Consider the following 19,699-nt stretch of genomic DNA (forward strand, 5'->3'; position numbering starts at 1 on the left):
TGAGATGGAAGGGTTGTAATCATGGCAGGCCTAGGTGAGAAGTATCTAGATGGGGTCGGGTTTCATTGGGTGGTTTTAGATGAGTTGGGGTTTATACAGAAATGTTTCTGGTAAAGTTGGTGCAGATGGGCAAGTTCTGGGAATTTGACTGGATGGGGGAATTGCAGAGGAAGGTTGGGAGGGGGTACAACCAGGGTGGGAAGGTTCAGCTGAAGGACCGGAGCTGAGGTCTGGATAACTGCTCACAGCTGACCTTCAATGAGGCCAGGAGATGACCAAGTGGAGGTTTGGACAGCAAGCACAAGAAGGCAATGAATCAGAAAGGAGGAAGGTAGCAGAGTGAGGCGGGGGGCTACCCTTGAATCTTGGTGGTTTTGCCATCCAAAGGTTCTTCCGAGTTGAAGAATAAGACATAAAACTTGTTGGTTATGGCCGTTTATTAAGTGTAATAAGAACAAAGAACAAACAAAGAAAAGGCAAAGAACAAAGTTGAATACTAAGAGCTATCACAGACTGGACAATAAGACATTCCAGCAATAAGAGTAACCCATGAAATAGCCAGATTCATTGGCATGACACCCACTGCACAGAAGCTTCCAGAAAATACAGAATCAGTTATACTACAATTACTTAATATAATCACTGAACAATTACACCTTCGTATATAGGTTTTTATATAAAAATACAAACAAGCATATGTGAAAAATAACGATTTTATTTTCTAATCCAAAGGTACCAAAATAGTGAAGTGTGAGGGGGAAGAGTAGGAGAGGGCTTGGAAGGAGAGTGTAAAAGTGTATGCTTGGAGGTAAAAGGGCATAAAAAGGAGGGAATAGGACCGGGGGTTGGAGGGGGTGGTGGGGTTTGAGGTGGAGATGGTGTGGTTAGACTGACAGACGATGGTGTTATGCAGGTTGGAGGGCTGCACAGAGGTTGACAATGAAGTGGAAGGTGAGTGGGACAGGTGGGCAATGCCCAATATCTCTGATTCTGTGAACTGGGCAGTTGTTGCATGAGGAAGTGGTGTAGAGTGGGGGGAGAGAAGTGCTACAGAGCCCTCAGGTGAGACCTCACAATGGTCTTGCACGTTATTGTCTGCACGGCACCTTCCTGTGTAACTGTAACACTTCGTTCTGCGCTCTGTTACTGTTCACCTTGAACTATCTCAGTGCACTGATGGAATGAATTGATCTGTACGAACGGTATGCAAGACAGGTTTTAACTGTACATGCCAAAATAATCAACCAATTTATCAATCTGCACACATAAAAGTTGCTGGTGAACGCAGCAGGCCAGGCAGCATCTCTAGGAAGAGGTGCAGTCAACGTTTCAGGCCGAGACCCTTCGTCAGGACTAACTGAAGGAAGAGTGAGTAAGGGATTGAAAGTTGGAGGGGGAGGGGGAGATCCAAAATGATAGGAGAAGACAGGAGGGGGAGGGATGGAGCCAAGAGCTGGACAGGTGATAGGCAAAGGGGATACGAGAGGATCATGGGACAGGAGGTCCGGGAAGAAAGACAAGGGGGGGTACCCAGAGGATGGGCAAGAGGTATATTCAGAGAGACAGAGGGAGAAAAAGGAGAGTGAGAGAAAGAATGTGTGTATAAAAATAAGTAACAGATGGGGTACGAGGGGGAGGTGGGGCATTAGCGGAAGTTAGAGAAGTCGATGTTCATGCCATCAGGTTGGAGGCTACCCAGATGGAATATAAGGTGTTGTTCCTCCAACCTGAGTGTGGCTTCATCTTTACAGTAGAGGAGGCCGTGGATAGACATGTCAGAATGGGAATGGGATGTGGAATTAAAATGTGTGGCCACTGGGAGATCCTGCTTTCTCTGGCGGACAGAGCGTAGGTGTTCAGCAAAGTGATCTCCCAGTCTGTGTCGGGTCTCGCCAATATATAAAAGGCCACATCGGGAGCACCGGACGCAGTATATCACCCCAGCCGACTCACAGGTGAAGTGTTGCCTCACCTGGAAGGACTGTTTGGGGCCCTGAATGGTGGTGAGGGAGGAAGTGTAAGGGCATGTGTAGCACTTGTTCCGCTTACATGGATACCCGCTTCCACGGCCTCCTCTACTGTGAAGATGAAGCCACACTCAGGTTGGAGGAACAACACCTTATATTCCGTCTGGGTAGCCTCCAACCTGATGACATGAACATTGACTTCTCTAACTTCCGCTAATGCCCCACCTCCCCTTTGTACCCCATCTGTTACTTATTTTTATACACACATTCTTTCTCTCACTCTCTTTTTTCTCCCTCTGTCCCTCTGAATATACCCCTTGCCCATCCTCTGGGTCCCCCCCTTGTCTTTCTTCCCGGACCTCCTGTTCCATGATCCTCTCATATCCCCTTTGCCAATCACCTGTCCAGCTCTTGGCTCCATCCCTCCCCCTCCTGTCTTCTCCTATCATTTTGGATCTCCCCCTCCCCCTCCCACTTTCAAATCCTTTACTCACTCTTCCTTCAGTTAGTCCTGACGAAGGGTCTCGGCCTGAAACGTCGACTGTACCTCTTTCTAGAGATGCTGCCTGGCCTGCTGCGTTCACCAGCAACTTTTATGTGTGTTGCTTGAATTTCCAGCATCTGCAGAATTCCTGTTGTTTGAATTTATCAATCTGTTCTGGATTAAGACGTAGATGAGACTGTTGTCTTGGTGGTGAAAATGAATGATCAATTTTTATTATGCAGAGTGGAGCCCACTAGAACCGGAGAAGCTGTACCAGCCTAGCCAGCAGGAGTACGTGCCCGCCTGCTTGGGGGATGAAGGGAAAAACACAGTATTTGCCATTGATGCAGGTAATCTCCAAACCGTCCCTGGCCAAGGCCATGGCTTCTCCCAAAGTATCCAGCAGTCAGCTCCCACTACAACATGATTTTGTATTTAGTAATAAGTCTGCATTTGTATACTCAATAATACAATAACCTGTCTCCTTGGGTGTTAGGAGCAGGGTGTGGGGTGGGGTGGGGTGGGGTGGGGTGTGACTGTTTCTCTGTTGGTTGTAATACCTCCATACTTTTGCATCCAATCTCCTTAGCAAAGTGATAGCACCCTGTGAACTTTACTAAATACTTGCTGTATCTACATACCAACCTTTGATAAATCATGCACAGAGGCACCCTGACGACTCTGCATCTCTCAGCTCTACACTCTCACCCCATTGGTGAAAATTTATGAATGAGGCCTGAAGTGCTTGAGATTTCTGTTTGTATTACCAGTTAACTGTATGACCAGCTTTAGGGTAGATGTCTCCATTGACAGACTATCTCCCATTCCCAAATCTCTGCAAACAGATTATCTCCCATTCCCAATCAGATCCAAACAGATTACTTCCAATTCCCATCCTCCGCAGACAGAATGCCTCATTCCCAACCCTCTCCAGAAAGAGTCTCACATTCCCAATCTGCTGAAAACACATGACTCGCATTCCCAATCCTCTGCAGACAGACTGTATCCTATTCTCAATCCTTTACAGACTGCCTCCCATTCTCAATCCTGAGTAGACCGACTATCTCCCATTCCCAATCCTATGTCAACAGACTGTCTCGCATTCCCAGTCCTCTGCAGACTCACTGTCTTCCATTCCCAACACTCTATCTCCCTAATCCTCAGAGAACAGTCTGTATTTACTGTCTCTGTCTGTGTTTATGGTCACTGTCTGTGTTTACTCTCATCGTCTCTGTTTACTGACACTGTGTTTACCTTCACTGTCTGTGATCCACTGTCACATTGTGTTCAGAGTCACTGTCTGTGTTTCACTGTCACTGTGTGTGTTCACTGTCAGTGCTTCACTGTCACTGTGTGTGTTCACTGTCAGTGTTTCACTGTCACTGTCTGTGTTTCACTGTCACTGTGTGTTCACTGTCTGTGTTTCACTGTCACTGTCTGTTTCACTGTCACTGTGTATGTTTATTGTCACTATCTGTGTTTTACTGTCACTGTGTTTCACTGTCATTGTCTGTGTTTACTGTCAGTATCTGTGTTTCGCTATCACTCTCTGTGTTCACTGTCACTATCTGTGTTTCACTGTCATTGTCTGTGTTTACTGTCATTGTCTGTATTTCACTGTCACTATCTGCGTTCACTGTCACTATCTGTGTTTCACTGTCATTGTCTGTGTTTCACTGTCACTATCTGTGTATCACTGTCAGTCTGTGTTTCATTGTCACTGTCTGTGTTTACTGTCACTATCTGTGTTCACTGTCACTGTGTGTTTCACTGTCACTATCTGTGTATCACTGTCACTGTGTGTTTCACTGTCATTGTCTGTGTTTACTGTCACTATCTGTGTTTTACTGTCACTATCTGTGTTTACTGTCATTGTCTGTGTTTACTGTCACTATCTGTGTTTCACTGTCACTATCTGTGTATCACTGTCACTATCAGTGTTCACACTCACTGTCTGTGTTTACTGTCACTATCTGTGTTCACTGTCACTATCTGTGTATCACTGTCACTATCTGTGTTTACTGTCACTGTCCGTGTATCACTGTCACTATCTGTGTTTACTGTCACTGTGTGTTTCACTGTCACTGTCTGAGTTTACTGTCACTATCTGTGTTTCACTGTCACTATCTGTGAATCACTGTCACTATCTGTGTTCACTGTCACTGTCTGTGTTCACTGTCATTATCTGTGTTTCATTGTCACTATCTGTGTTCACTGTCACTGTCTGTGTTTTTACTGTCACTATCTGTGTATCACTGTAACTATGTGTTTCACTGTTACTATCTGTGTTTCACTGTCACTATCTGTGAATCACTGTCACTATCTGTGTTTACTGTCACTGTCTGTGTTTCACTGTCACTGTCTGTGTATCACTGTCACTGTGTGCTTCACTGTCACTATCTGTGTTTCACTGTCACTGTGTGTATCACTGTCACTGTGTGTATCACTGTCACTGTGTGTTTCACTGTCACTATCTGTGTTCACTGTCACTATCTGTGTTTACTGTCACTATCTGTGTTTACTGTCACTGTCTGTGCTTCACTGTCACTGTGTATCACTGTCACTGTGTGTTTCACTGTCACTATCTGTGTTTCACTGTCACTGTGTGTATCACTGTCACTGTGTGTTTCACTGTCACTATCTGTGTTTCACTGTCACTATCTGTGTTCACTGTCACTATGTGTTTACTGTCACTATCTGTGTTTACTGTCACTGTCTGTGTATCACTGTCACTATCTGTGTTTCACTGTCACTGTGTGTTTCACTGTCACTATCTGTGTTCACTGTCATTGCCTGTGTTTACTGTCACTATCTGTGTTTCACTGTCACTATCTGTGTTTACTGTCACTAGGTGTTTCACTGTCACTGTCTGTGTATCATTGTCACTGTGTGTTTACTGTCACTGTCTGTGTATCACTGTCACTATCTGTGTTTACTGTCACTATCTGTGTTTCACTGTCACTGTCTGTGTTTCACTGCCACTGTGTGTTTCACTGTCACTATCTGTGTTCACTGTCACTATCTGTGTTTCACTGTCACTATCTGTGTTTCACTGTCACTGTGTGTTTCACTGTCACTGTCTGTGTTTACTGTCACTATCTGTGTTCACTATCACTGTCTGTTTACTGCAACTGTCTGTGTATCACTGTCACTATCTGTGAATCACTGTCACTATCTGTGTTTACTGTCACTGCCTGTGTTTCACTGTCACTGTCTGTGTATCACTGTCACTGTGTGTTTCACTGTCACTATCTGTGTTTCACTGTCACTGTGTGTATCACTGTCACTGTGTTTCACTGTCACTATCTGTGTTCACTGTCACTATCTGTGTTCACTGTTACTATCTGTGTTCACTGTTACTATCTGTGATTCACTGTCACTATCTGTGTATCACTGTCACTGTGTGTTTCACTGTCACTATCTGTGTTCACTGTTACTATCTGTGTTCACTGTTACTATCTGTGATTCACTGTCACTATCTGTGAATCACTGTCACTATCTGTGTTTACTGTCACTGTCTGTGTTTCACTGTCACTGTCTGTGTATCACTGTCACTGTGTGTTTCACGGTCACTATCTGTGTTCACTGTCACTGTGTGTTTCACTGTCAATATCTGTGTTTACTGTCACTATCTGTGTTCACTGTCACTATCTGTGTTTCACTGTCACTATCTGTGTATCACTGTCACTGTGTGTATCACTGTCACTATCTGTGTTCACTGTCACTATCTGTGTTTCACTGTCACTATCTGTGAATCACTGTCACTGAGTGTTTCACTGTCACTGTCTGTGTTCACTGTCACTATCTGTGAATCACTGTCACTGTGTGTTTCACTGTCACTGTCTGTGTTCACTGTCACTATCTGTGTTTCACTGTCACTATCTGTGTTCACTGTCACTATCTGTATATCACTGTCACTGTGTGTTTCACTGTCACTATCTGTGTTTCACTGTCACTGTGTGTTTACTGTCACTATCTGTGTTTCACTGTCACTATCTGTGTATCACTGTCACTGTGTGTATCACTGTCACTATCTGTGTTCACTGTCACTATCTGTGTTTCACTGTCACTATCTGTGAATCACTGTCACTGAGTGTTTCACTGTCACTGTCTGTGTTCACTGTCACTATCTGTGAATCACTGTCACTGTGTGTTTCACTGTCACTGTCTGTGTTCACTGTCACTATCTGTGTTTCACTGTCACTATCTGTGTTCACTGTCACTATCTGTATATCACTGTCACTGTGTGTTTCACTGTCACTATCTGTGTTTCACTGTCACTGTGTGTTTACTGTCACTATCTGTGTTTCATTGTCACTATCTGTGTTTACTGTCACTAGGTGTTTCACTGTCACTGTCTGTGTATCATTGTCACTGTGTGTTTACTGTCACTGTCTGTGTATCACTGTCACTATCTGTGTTTAATGTCACTATCTGTGTTTCACTGTCACTGTCTGTGTTTCACTGCCACTGTGTGTTTCACTGTCACTATCTGTGTTCACTGTCACTATCTGTGTTTCACTGTCACTGTGTGTTTCACTGTCACTGTCTGTGTTTACTGTCACTATCTGTGTTCACTATCACTGTCTGTTTACTGCAACTGTCTGTGTATCACTGTCACTATCTGTGAATCACTGTCACTATCTGTGTTTACTGTCACTGCCTGTGTTTCACTGTCACTGTCTGTGTATCACTGTCACGGTGTGTTTCACTGTCACTATCTGTGTTTCACTGTCACTGTGTGTATCACTGTCACTGTGTGTTTCACTGTCACTATCTGTGTTCACTGTCACTGTGTGTTTCACTGTCACTATCTGTGTTCACTGTCACTATCTGTGTTCACTGTTACTATCTGTGTTTCACTGTCACTATCTGTGAATCACTGTCACTATCTGTGTTTACTGTCACTGTCTGTGTTTCACTGTCACTGTCTGTGTATCACTGTCACTGTGTGTTTCACTGTCACTATCTGTGTTTCACTGTCACTATCTGTGTATCACTGTCACTATCTGTGTTTTACTGTCACTGTCTGTGTTTACTGTCACTGTGTGTTTCAGTGTCACTATCTGTGTATCACTGTCACTGTGTGTTTCACTGTCACTATCTGTGTTCACTGTAAATGTGTGTTTCACTGTCACTGTCTGTGTTTCACTGTCACTATCTGCGTTCGCTGTCACTGTGTGTTTTACTGTCACTATCTGTGTTCACTGTCACTGTGTGTTTCACTGTCACTATCTGTGTTCACTGTCACTGTGTGTTTCACTGTCACTATCTGTGTTTCACTGTCACTGTCTGTGTTCACTGTCACTGTGTGTTTCACTGTCACTATCTGTGTTTCACTGTCACTGTGTGTTTCACTGTCACTATCTGTGTTCACTGTCACTGTGTGTTTCACTGTCACTATCTGTGTTTCACTGTCACTGTCTGTGTTCACTGTCACTGTGTGTTTCACTGTCACTGTCTGTGTTTCACTGTCACTGTGTGTTTCACTGTCACTATCTGTGTTTCACTGTCACTGTGTGTTTCACTGTCACTATATGTGTTTCACTGTCACTGTGTGTTTCACTGTCACTATCTGTGTTCACTGTCACTGTGTGTTTCACTGTCATTATCTGTGTTTCACTGTCACTGTCTGTGTTCACTGTCACTGTGTGTTTCACTGTCACTGTCTGTGTTTCACTGTCACTATCTGTGTTCACTGTCACTATCTGTGTTCACTGTTACTATCTGTGTTCACTGTTACTATCTGTGATTCACTGTCACTATCTGTGTATCACTGTCACTGTGTGTTTCACTGTCACTATCTGTGTTCACTGTTACTATCTGTGTTCACTGTTACTATCTGTGATTCACTGTCACTATCTGTGAATCACTGTCACTATCTGTGTTTACTGTCACTGTCTGTGTTTCACTGTCACTGTCTGTGTATCACTGTCACTGTGTGTTTCACGGTCACTATCTGTGTTCACTGTCACTGTGTGTTTCACTGTCAATATCTGTGTTTACTGTCACTATCTGTGTTCACTGTCACTATCTGTGTTTCACTGTCACTATCTGTGTATCACTGTCACTGTGTGTATCACTGTCACTATCTGTGTTCACTGTCACTATCTGTGTTTCACTGTCACTATCTGTGAATCACTGTCACTGAGTGTTTCACTGTCACTGTCTGTGTTCACTGTCACTATCTGTGAATCACTGTCACTGTGTGTTTCACTGTCACTGTCTGTGTTCACTGTCACTATCTGTGTTTCACTGTCACTATCTGTGTTCACTGTCACTATCTGTATATCACTGTCACTGTGTGTTTCACTGTCACTATCTGTGTTTCACTGTCACTGTGTGTTTACTGTCACTATCTGTGTTTCACTGTCACTATCTGTGTATCACTGTCACTGTGTGTATCACTGTCACTATCTGTGTTCACTGTCACTATCTGTGTTTCACTGTCACTATCTGTGAATCACTGTCACTGAGTGTTTCACTGTCACTGTCTGTGTTCACTGTCACTATCTGTGAATCACTGTCACTGTGTGTTTCACTGTCACTGTCTGTGTTCACTGTCACTATCTGTGTTTCACTGTCACTATCTGTGTTCACTGTCACTATCTGTATATCACTGTCACTGTGTGTTTCACTGTCACTATCTGTGTTTCACTGTCACTGTGTGTTTACTGTCACTATCTGTGTTTCATTGTCACTATCTGTGTTTACTGTCACTAGGTGTTTCACTGTCACTGTCTGTGTATCATTGTCACTGTGTGTTTACTGTCACTGTCTGTGTATCACTGTCACTATCTGTGTTTAATGTCACTATCTGTGTTTCACTGTCACTGTCTGTGTTTCACTGCCACTGTGTGTTTCACTGTCACTATCTGTGTTCACTGTCACTATCTGTGTTTCACTGTCACTGTGTGTTTCACTGTCACTGTCTGTGTTTACTGTCACTATCTGTGTTCACTATCACTGTCTGTTTACTGCAACTGTCTGTGTATCACTGTCACTATCTGTGAATCACTGTCACTATCTGTGTTTACTGTCACTGCCTGTGTTTCACTGTCACTGTCTGTGTATCACTGTCACGGTGTGTTTCACTGTCACTATCTGTGTTCACTGTCACTGTGTGTTTCACTGTCACTATCTGTGTTCACTGTCACTATCTGTGTTCACTGTTACTATCTGTGTTTCACTGTCACTATCTGTGAATCACTGTCACTATCTGTGTTTACTGTCACTGTCTGTGTTTCACTGTCACTGTCTGTGTATCACTGTCACTGTGTGTTTCACTGTCACTATCTGTGTTTCACTGTCACTGTGTGTTTACTGTCACTATCTGTGTTTCACTGTCACTATCTGTGTATCACTGTCACTATCTGTGTTTTACTGTCACTGTCTGTGTTTACTGTCACTGTGTGTTTCAGTGTCACTATCTGTGTATCACTGTCACTGTGTGTTTCACTGTCACTATCTGTGTTCACTGTAAATGTGTGTTTCACTGTCACTGTCTGTGTTTCACTGTCACTATCTGCGTTCGCTGTCACTGTGTGTTTTACTGTCACTATCTGTGTTCACTGTCACTGTGTGTTTCACTGTCACTATCTGTGTTCACTGTCACTGTGTGTTTCACTGTCACTATCTGTGTTTCACTGTCACTGTCTGTGTTCACTGTCACTGTGTGTTTCACTGTCACTATCTGTGTTTCACTGTCACTGTGTGTTTCACTGTCACTATCTGAGTTCACTGTCACTGTGTGTTTCACTGTCACTATCTGTGTTTCACTGTCACTGTCTGTGTTCACTGTCACTGTGTGTTTCACTGTCACTGTCTGTGTTTCACTGTCACTGTGTGTTTCACTGTCACTATCTGTGTTTCACTGTCACTGTGTGTTTCACTGTCACTATATGTGTTTCACTGTCACTGTGTGTTTCACTGTCACTATCTGTGTTCACTGTCACTGTGTGTTTCACTGTCATTATCTGTGTTTCACTGTCACTGTCTGTGTTCACTGTCACTGTGTGTTTCACTGTCACTGTCTGTGTTTCACTGTCACTGTGTGTTTCACTGTCACTATCTGTGTTTCACTGTCACTGTGTGTTTCACTGTCACTATCTGTGTTTCACTGTCACTATCTGTGTTCCACTGTCACTGTGTGTTCACTGTCACTGTGTGTTTCACTGTCACTATATGTGTTTCACTGTCACTGTGTGTTTCACTGTCACTATCTGTGTTCACTGTCACTGTGTGTTTCACTGTCATTATCTGTGTTTCACTGTCACTGTCTGTGTTCACTGTCACTGTGTGTTTCACTGTCACTGTCTGTGTTTCACTGTCACTGTGTGTTTCACTGTCACTATCTGTGTTTCACTGTCACTGTGTGTTTCACTGTCACTATATGTGTTTCACTGTCACTGTGTGTTTCACTGTCACTATCTGTGTTCACTGTCACTGTGTGTTTCACTGTCATTATCTGTGTTTCACTGTCACTGTCTGTGTTCACTGTCACTGTGTGTTTCACTGTCACTGTCTGTGTTTCACTGTCACTGTGTGTTTCACTGTCACTATCTGTGTTTCACTGTCACTGTGTGTTTCACTGTCACTATCTGTGTTTCACTGTCACTATCTGTGTTCCACTGTCACTGTGTGTTCACTGTCACTGTGTGTTTCACTGTCAATATCTGTATTCACTGTCACTATCTGTATTCACTGTCACTGTCTGTGTTTACTGTCACTGTCTGTGTTCACTGTCACTATCTGTGTTCACTGTCACTGTCTGTGTATCACTGTCACTGTGTGTTTCACTGTCACTGTGTGTGTATCACAGTCACTATCTGTGTTTACTGTCACTATTTGTGTTTCACTGTCACTGTGTGTTTCACTGTCATTATCTGTGTTCACTGGCACTATCTGTGTATCACAGTCAGTGTCTGTGTTTCATTGTCACGGTCTGTGTTTACTGTCACTCTGTGTTTCACTGTCACTATCTGTGTTCACACTCACTGTCTGTGTTTACTGTCACTATCTGTGTTCACTGTCACTGTGTGTTTACTGTCACTATCTGTGTTTACTGTCACTATCTATGTTCACTGTCACTGTCTGTGTTTACTGTCACTATCTGTTTTACTGTCACTATCTGTGTTCACTGTCACTGTCTGTGTTTACTGTCACAATCTGTGTTTCACTGTCACTGTCTGTGTTTACTGTCACTGTCTGTGTTTACTGTCACTATCTGTGTTTACTGTCACTGTCTGTGTATCACTGTCACTATCTGTGTATCACTGTCACTGTGTGTTTACTGTCACTATCTGTGTTTCACTGTCACTATCTGTGTATCACTGTCACTATCTGTGTTTCACTGTCACTGTCTGTGTTTTACTGTCACTGTCTGTGTTTACTGTCACTGTGTGTTTCAGTGTCACTATCTGTGTATCACTGTCACTGTGTGTTTCACTGTCACTATCTGTGTTCACTGTAAATGTGTGTTTCACTGTCACTGTCCGTGTTTCACTGTCACTATCTGCGTTCGCTGTCACTGTGTGTTTTACTGTCACTATCTGTGTTCACTGTCACTGTCTGTGTTTCACTGTCACTGTCTGTGTTCACTGTCACTGTGTGTTTACTGTCACTATCTGAGTTTACTGTCACTGTCTGTGTTCACTGTCACTGTCTGTGTATCACTGTCACTATCTGTGTTCACACTCACTGTCTGTGTTTACTGTCACTATATGTGTTTCACTGTCACTGTCTTTCACTGTGACTATCTGTGTTTACTGCCACTCTGTGTTTCACTGTCACTGTCTGTGTTCACTGTCACTGTGTGTTTCACTGTCACTATCTGTGTTTACTTCACTGTCTGAGTTTACTGTCATTGTCTGTGTTTGCTGTCACTGTCTGTGTATCACTGTCACTATCTGTGTATCACTGTCACTGTGTGTTTCACTGTCACTGTCTGTGTTCACTGTCACTACCTGTGTTTCATTGTCACTATCTGTGTTCACTGTCACTGTGTGTTTCACTGTCACTATCTGTGTATCACTGTCACTATCTGTGTTTACTGTCACTGTGTGTTTACTGTCACTGTGTGTTTCACTGTCACTATCTGTGTTCACTGTCACTATCTGTGTTTCACTGTCACTGTGTGTTTCACTGTCACTATCTGTGTTTCACTGTCACTGTGTGTTTCACTGTCACTATCTATGTTCACTGTCACTGTCTGTGTTTACTGTCTCTAAATGTGTTTCACTGTCACTATCTGTGTTCACTGTCACTGTCGGTGTTTACTGTCACTATCTGTGTTTCATTGTCACTATCTGTGTTCACTGTCACTGTGTGTTTCACTGTCACTATCTGTGTATCACTGTCACTATCTGTGTTTACTGTCACTGTGTGTTTACTGTCACTGTGTGTTTCACTGTCACTATCTGTGTTCACTGTCACTATCTGTGTTTCACTGTCACTGTGTGTTTCACTATCACTATCTGTGTTTCACTGTCACTGTGTGTTTCACTGTCACTATCTGTGTTTACTGTCACTGTCTGTGTTTCACTGTCACTATCTGTGTTTACTGTCACTGTGTGTTTCACTGTCACTATCTGTGTATCACTGTCACTCTCTGTTTCACTGTCACTATCTGTGTTTACTGTCACTATCTATGTTCACTGTCACTGTCTGTGTTTACTGTCTCTAAATGTGTTTCACTGTCACTATCTGTGTTCACTGTCACTGTCGGTGTTTACTGTCACTATCTGTGTATCACTGTCACTATCTGTGTTTACTGTCACTGTCTGTGTATCACTGTCACTATCTGTGTTCACTGTCACTATCTGTGTTTCACTGTCACTGTGTGTTTCACTGTCACTATCTGTGTTTCACTGTCACTGTGTGTTTCACTGTCACTATCTGTGTTTACTGTCACTGTCTGTGTTTCACTGTCACTATCTGTGTTTACTGTCACTGTGTGTTTCACTGTCACTATCTGTGTATCACTGTCACTCTCTGTTTCACTGTCACTATCTGTGTTTACTGTCACTATCTATGTTCACTGTCACTGTCTGTGTTTACTGTCTCTAAATGTGTTTCACTGTCACTATCTGTGTTCACTGTCACTGTCGGTGTTTACTGTCACTATCTGTGTTTCACTGTCACTGTCTGTGTTTACTGTCACTATCTGTGTATCACTGTCACTATCTGTGTTTACTGTCACTGTCTGTGTATCACTGTCACTATCTGTGTTTACTGCCACTCTGTGTTTCACTGTCACTATCTGTGTTCACTGTCACTGTGTGTTTACTGTCACTATCTGTGTTTACTGTCACTATCTATGTTCACTGTCACTGTCTGTGTTTACTGTCACTATCTGTTTTACTGTCACTATCTGTGTTCACTGTCACTGTCTGTGTTTACTGTCACAATCTGTGTTTCACTGTCACTGTCTGTGTTTACTGTCACTGTCTGTGTTTACTGTCACTATCTGTGTTTACTGTCACTGTCTGTGTATCACTGTCACTGTGTGTTTACTGTCACTATCTGTGTTTCACTGTCACTATCTGTGTATCACTGTCACTATCTGTGTTTTACTGTCACTGTCTGTGTTTACTGTCACTGTGTGTTTCAGTGTCACTGTCTGTGTATCACTGTCACTGTGTGTTCACTGTCACTATCTGTGTTTTACTGTCACTGTCTGTGTTTACTGTCACTGTGTGTTTCACTGTCACTGTCTGCGTTCGCTGTCACTGTGTGTTTTACTGTCACTATCTGTGTTCACTGTCACTATCTGTGTTTCACTGTCACTGTGTGTTTCAGTGTCACTATCTGTGTATCACTGTCACTGTGTGTTTCACTGTCACTATCTGTGTTCACTGTAAATGTGTGTTTCACTGTCACTGTCTGTGTTTCACTGTCACTATCTGTGTATCACTGTCACTGTGTGTTTCACTGTCACTATCTGCGTTCGCTGTCACTGTGTGTTTTACTGTCACTCTCTGTGTATCACTGTCACTATCTGTGTATCACTGTCACTGTGTGTTTCACTGTCAATATCTGTGTTTCACTGTCACTGTGTGTTCACTGTCACTGTGTGTTTCACTGTCACTATCTGTATTCACTGTCACTATCTGTGTTTCACTGTCACTATCTGTGTTCACTGTCACTGTCTGTGTTTACTGTCACTATCTGTGTTCACACTCACTGTCTGTGTTTACTGTCACTATCTTTGTTCACTGTCACTGTGTGTTTACTGTCACTCTCTGTGTTTACTGTCACTATCTATGTTCACTGTCACTGTCTGTGTTTACTGTCACTGTCTGTGTTCACTGTCACTATCTGTGTTCACTGTCACTGTGTATCACTGTCACTGTGTGTTTCACTGTCACTGTGTGTGTATCACAGTCACTATCTGTGTTTACTGTCACTATTTGTGTTTCACCGTCACTGTGTGTTTCACTGTCATTATCTGTGTTCACTGGCACTATCTGTTAATCACAGTCAGTGTCTGTGTTTCATTGTCACGGTCTGTGTTTACTGTCACTCTGTGTTTCACTGTCACTATCTGTGTTAACTGTCACTATCTGTGTTCACACTCACTGTCTGTGTTTACTGTCACTATCTGTGTTCACTGTCACTGTGTGTTTACTGTCACTGTGTGTTTACTGTCACTATCTGTGTTTACTGTCACTATCTGTGTTTCACTGTCACTGTCTGTGTTTACTGTCACTATCTGTTTTACTGTCACTATCTGTGTTCACTGTCACTGTCTGTGTTTACTGTCACAATCTGTGTTTCACTGTCACTGTCTGTGTTTACTGTCACTATCTGTGTTTACTGTCACTGTCTGTGTATCACTGTCACTATCTGTGTTTCACTGTCACTGTCTGTGTTTCAGTGTCACTATCTGTGTATCACTGTCACTGTGTGTTTCACTGTCACTATCTGTGTTCACTGTAAATGTGTGTTTCACTGTCACTGTCTGTGTTTCACTGTCACTATCTGCGTTCGCTGTCACTGTGTGTTTTACTGTCACTATCTGTGTTCACTGTCACTGTCTGTGTTTCACTGTCACTGTCTGTGTTCACTGTCACTGTGTGTTTCACTGTCACTATCTGTGTTCACTGTCACTGTGTGTTTCACTGTCACTATCTGTGTTTCACTGTCACTGTGTGTTCACTGTCACTGTGTGTTTCACTGTCACTATCTGTGTTTCACTGTCACTGTGTTTCACTGTCACTATCTGTATTCACTGTCACTATCTGTGTTTCACTGTCACTATCTGTGTTCACTGTCACTATCTGTGTTTACTGTCACTATCTGTGTTTCACTGTCACTGTGTGTTTACTGTCACTCTCTGTGTTTACTGTCACTATCTATGTTCACTGTCACTGTCTGTGTTTACTGTCACTGTCTGTGTTCACTGTCACTATCTGTGTTCACTGTCACTGTCTGTGTATCACTGTCACTGTGTGTTTCACTGTCACTGTGTGTGTATCACAGTCACTATCTGTGTTTACTGTCACTATTTGTGTTTCACTGTCACTGTGTGTCTCACTGTCATTATCTGTGTTCACTGGCACTATCTGTGTATCACAGTCAGTGTCTGTGTTTCATTGTCACGGTCTGTGTTTACTGTCACTCTGTGTTTCACTGTCACTATCTGTGTTAACTGTCACTATCTGTGTTCACTGTCACTGTGTGTTTCACTGTCGCTATTTGTGTATCACTGTCACTGTGTGTTTCACTGTCGCTATTTGTGTATCACTGTCACTATCTGTGTTTACTGTCACTACCTGTGTATCACTGTCACTGTGTGTTTCACTGTCACTATCTGTGTTCACTGTCACTGTGTGTTTCACTGTCACTATCTGTGTTCACTGTCACTGTGTGTTCACTGTCTGTGTTTCACTGTCACTGTCTGTTTCACTGTCACTGTGTGTTTCACTGTCGCTATTTGTTTATCACTGTCACTATCTGTGTTTACTGTCACTATCTGTGTATCACTGTCACTGTCTGTGTATCACTGTCACTGTGTGTTTCACTGTCACTGTCTGTGTTTACTGTCACTGTGTGTTTCACTGTCACTATTTGTGTATCACTGTCACTGTCTGTGTTTCACTGTCACTGTCTGTGTTTGGGTCTGATGTTACTCATTGACCAACACCTTATCATCTTACAGCTAGCAAAGATTCTTACTTCACCCTTTCCCGTGTCGGAGGTCACCGCGGCCCTTTGAGCACAGCTACGGTTGATTCAAGTGGTAAAAATTCCAGCATGCTGATCTTCGAATCAAGGTTTGAGAGTGGAAACCTGCAGAAAGCAACTAGAGTGTGAGTAGATTCAGCCTGCCTTTGTCTGGAATGAACTGGGACATTATTTCACTGGGCTCCCGTCTCCCCAGTCATCTCCACCCACACTGGTTGCTGACACCCCTGTGCAGCTGGCCTTCTGTTCTGTTAGCCCGACCTCCGTTCCTCCATCCGTTTTCTCTCCGCTCTTCTGTCTCCATATAAACCTACAGGTGCTGGAATGGGTTGAGATTGTGTCAAAATTTCCCCTGTTGTTTCATCAATCTCAAACGGCAACAGCTTTGGTTCACAAACACAGAAAATCTACAGATACTCAAAATCCAAAGCAACACCCACAAAGTGCTGGCGGAACTCAGCAGGCCAGGCAGCATCCTGCTCAGACTCTGACTTCTCTTTCTTTCCAGTGCTGATGAAGGGTTTTGGCCAAAAATGTCGACTGTTTACTCTATTCCATAGATGCTGCCTGGCCTGCTGAGTTCCTCCAGCGTTTTGTGCGTAAGCAGCTTAATTATTTGGGCCTATCTCATCTCGAAGTGAAGTGTGTCTCCTGTGGTTCAGGACCACGTCTCCCTGGGGAATAGTCTTTGTTGCATAGCCGTTGGCTCCATCCTCAGCAGAAACTGAGGAGTCAATTATTCTGTCTGGCCTACCCAGTAAGGCCATAGACCACATCACTGCACAGCTACATGTAAAACATGAATGGAGCTGGAAATTGCTCTTTATGAATGGTGAATAATCACAGAACCCACCCAGATGCAGGGAGAACCCCAGTACTGATATGATGTTGATTGTAGTAACCACTCATGACCCAGCCTCTCACCCTCCCATTATCCCTATCACCACCCTCCCATTGCCCCCACCATCACCTATCCATTACCCCTAGCATCATCTGCTATTGCTCCTCATCACCCATCTATTACTCCCATCATCAATTAACCCCCCAGTCACCCTTCCATTGATCCCTATCACCCTCCCATTACCACTCATCACTCTCCCTTTGACCGCCTTTCACCCTCCCATTTTCTCCCCTCACCCTATTGTCTGTCACCTTTCCATCTCTTCCCACCACACACCCTCACCACTCTGTTACCTCCCACCAACCTCCTATTATCCCTTTGTCACCATCACCCTCCCATTCCTCCACCATCACCCATTACCCCCACCGTCACCCTCCCATCACCATCCTGATGTCATCTCATTGCCTCTCCTTAACCCCACATCACCCCCCTTGTCACTGTGCCAATACTACATTATCACTCTTCCATTTACCTCTTGTCACTCACTCATTATCTCCTCTCTCACTCCCATTACCCCTTGTCAGCAGCCCCATGACCTTCCCCGTTACCGGTCACCCCACCGTTTTCCAGCCTGGTCGTTAACCCCCGTCCCCCCCGCTGCCCCCATGACCTGCCCCGTTACCGGTCACCCCACCGTTTTCCAGCCCAGTCGTTAACCCCCCTCCCCCCCCCCGCTGCCCCCATGACCTTCCCCGTTACTGGTCACTCCACCGTTTTCCAGCCCAGTCGTTAACCCCCCTCCCCCCCCCGCTGCCCCCATGACCTGCCCCGTTACCGGTCACCCCACCGTTTTCCAGCCCGGTCGTTAACCCCCCTCCCCCCCCCCCGCTGCCCCCATGACCTGCCCCGTTACCGGTCACCCCACCGTTTTCCAGCCTGGTCGTTAACCCCCCTCCCCCCCGCTGCCCCCATGACCTGCCCCGTTACCGGTCACCCCACCGTTTTCCAGCCCAGTCGTTAACCCCCCTCCCCCCTCCGCTGCCCCCATGACCTGCCCCGTTACCGGTCACCCCACCGTTTTCCAGCCCAGTCGTTAACCCCCCTCCCCCCCCCGCTGCCCCTATGACCTGCCCCGTTACCGGTCACCCCACCGTTTTCCAGCCCGGTCGTTTACAGTGTGAATGTGCCCTTTATCCTGTTTCTCTGTTGCAGCGACACCTTTGAGTATGTGCTCACCCTGCGCACAGACCTCTACACCGACAGACACACGCAGTGGTACTACTTCCGTGTCCAGAACATGCAGCCTGGGGTCACGTACCGTTTCACCATCGTCAACCTGATGAAGCGCACCAGCCTGTACAGCCAGGGCCTGAAGCCACTGCTGTACTCCGAGCGAGAGGCACAACTGAGGCAGGTGGGCTGGCACCGTGTGGGCCAGGACATCTGCTACTACAGGAACAACCTGGGCCAGGAGGGCAGGAGGCTGTACTCTCTCACCTGGACCTGCCAGTTCCCCCATGCCAACGACACCTGCTTCTTCGCCCACTCCTACCCCTACACTTACTCAAACCTGCAGGGCTACCTGAGCGTCATCGCCAACGACCCCGTCCGCTCCCAGTATTGCAAGCTGCGGGTGCTCTGCCGCAGCTTGGCAGGCAACGTGGTCCATGTGTTGACCATCACCTCTCCGAATGGCAGTCAGGAACCCCGCCCACACAAGCAGGCAGTGGTAGTCACTGCCCGTGTCCACCCTGGCGAGACCAGTGGGTCTTGGGTGATGGTGGGCTTCTTGGAGCACATCCTGGGTAGCTCCGATGATGCCCAGCTCCTGCGGGACACGTTTCTCTTTAAGGTGGTGCCCATGCTGAACCCGGACGGTGTGATCGTGGGGAATTACCGCTGCTCATTGATTGGCCGGGACCTGAACCGCAACTACAGCACGGCGCTGCCGGACTGCTTCCCGTCCGTGTGGCACACCAGGAACATGGTTCAGAGGTGGGTCCCACACTGCTGTCAGTGGCAGAGGTAGCTGGAACTGTGAACATGGCCCTGTGCTCGGTGCTCATTCTGAGGCTGACACCGAAGCCGGGGGGGGGGGGGGGGCAGTTCCAGTACCGGAGACACTGTCAGCACTGGTTGTGGTGCAAAAAGGAAACCAGAATGGATAATGGAGAGTTGGTGGGACGGAGGGAGAGGTGTGTGAGGGGGTGTTGGCAGTGG

General features: G+C 45.0%; 1 protein-coding gene across 2 annotated transcripts in view; it reads left to right on the forward strand.

Moving 5' to 3' along the window:
* LOC140205486 (cytosolic carboxypeptidase 2-like) overlaps window positions 1-19,699 on the forward strand; it is a 110,661-nt gene that overhangs the window by 17,954 nt on the left and 73,008 nt on the right. For both annotated transcript variants that reach the window (XM_072273098.1, XM_072273099.1), the window contains exons 4-6: window positions 2,694-2,801; window positions 16,613-16,763; window positions 18,692-19,474. In XM_072273098.1, coding sequence (XP_072129199.1) covers window positions 2,694-2,801; window positions 16,613-16,763; window positions 18,692-19,474 — 1,042 coding nt within the window. The remainder of the gene's footprint in view (window positions 1-2,693; window positions 2,802-16,612; window positions 16,764-18,691; window positions 19,475-19,699) is intronic.

This window comes from Mobula birostris, chromosome 11, assembly GCF_030028105.1.
Source record: "Mobula birostris isolate sMobBir1 chromosome 11, sMobBir1.hap1, whole genome shotgun sequence".
In the NCBI taxonomy this organism is placed as follows: Eukaryota; Metazoa; Chordata; class Chondrichthyes; order Myliobatiformes; family Myliobatidae; genus Mobula; species Mobula birostris.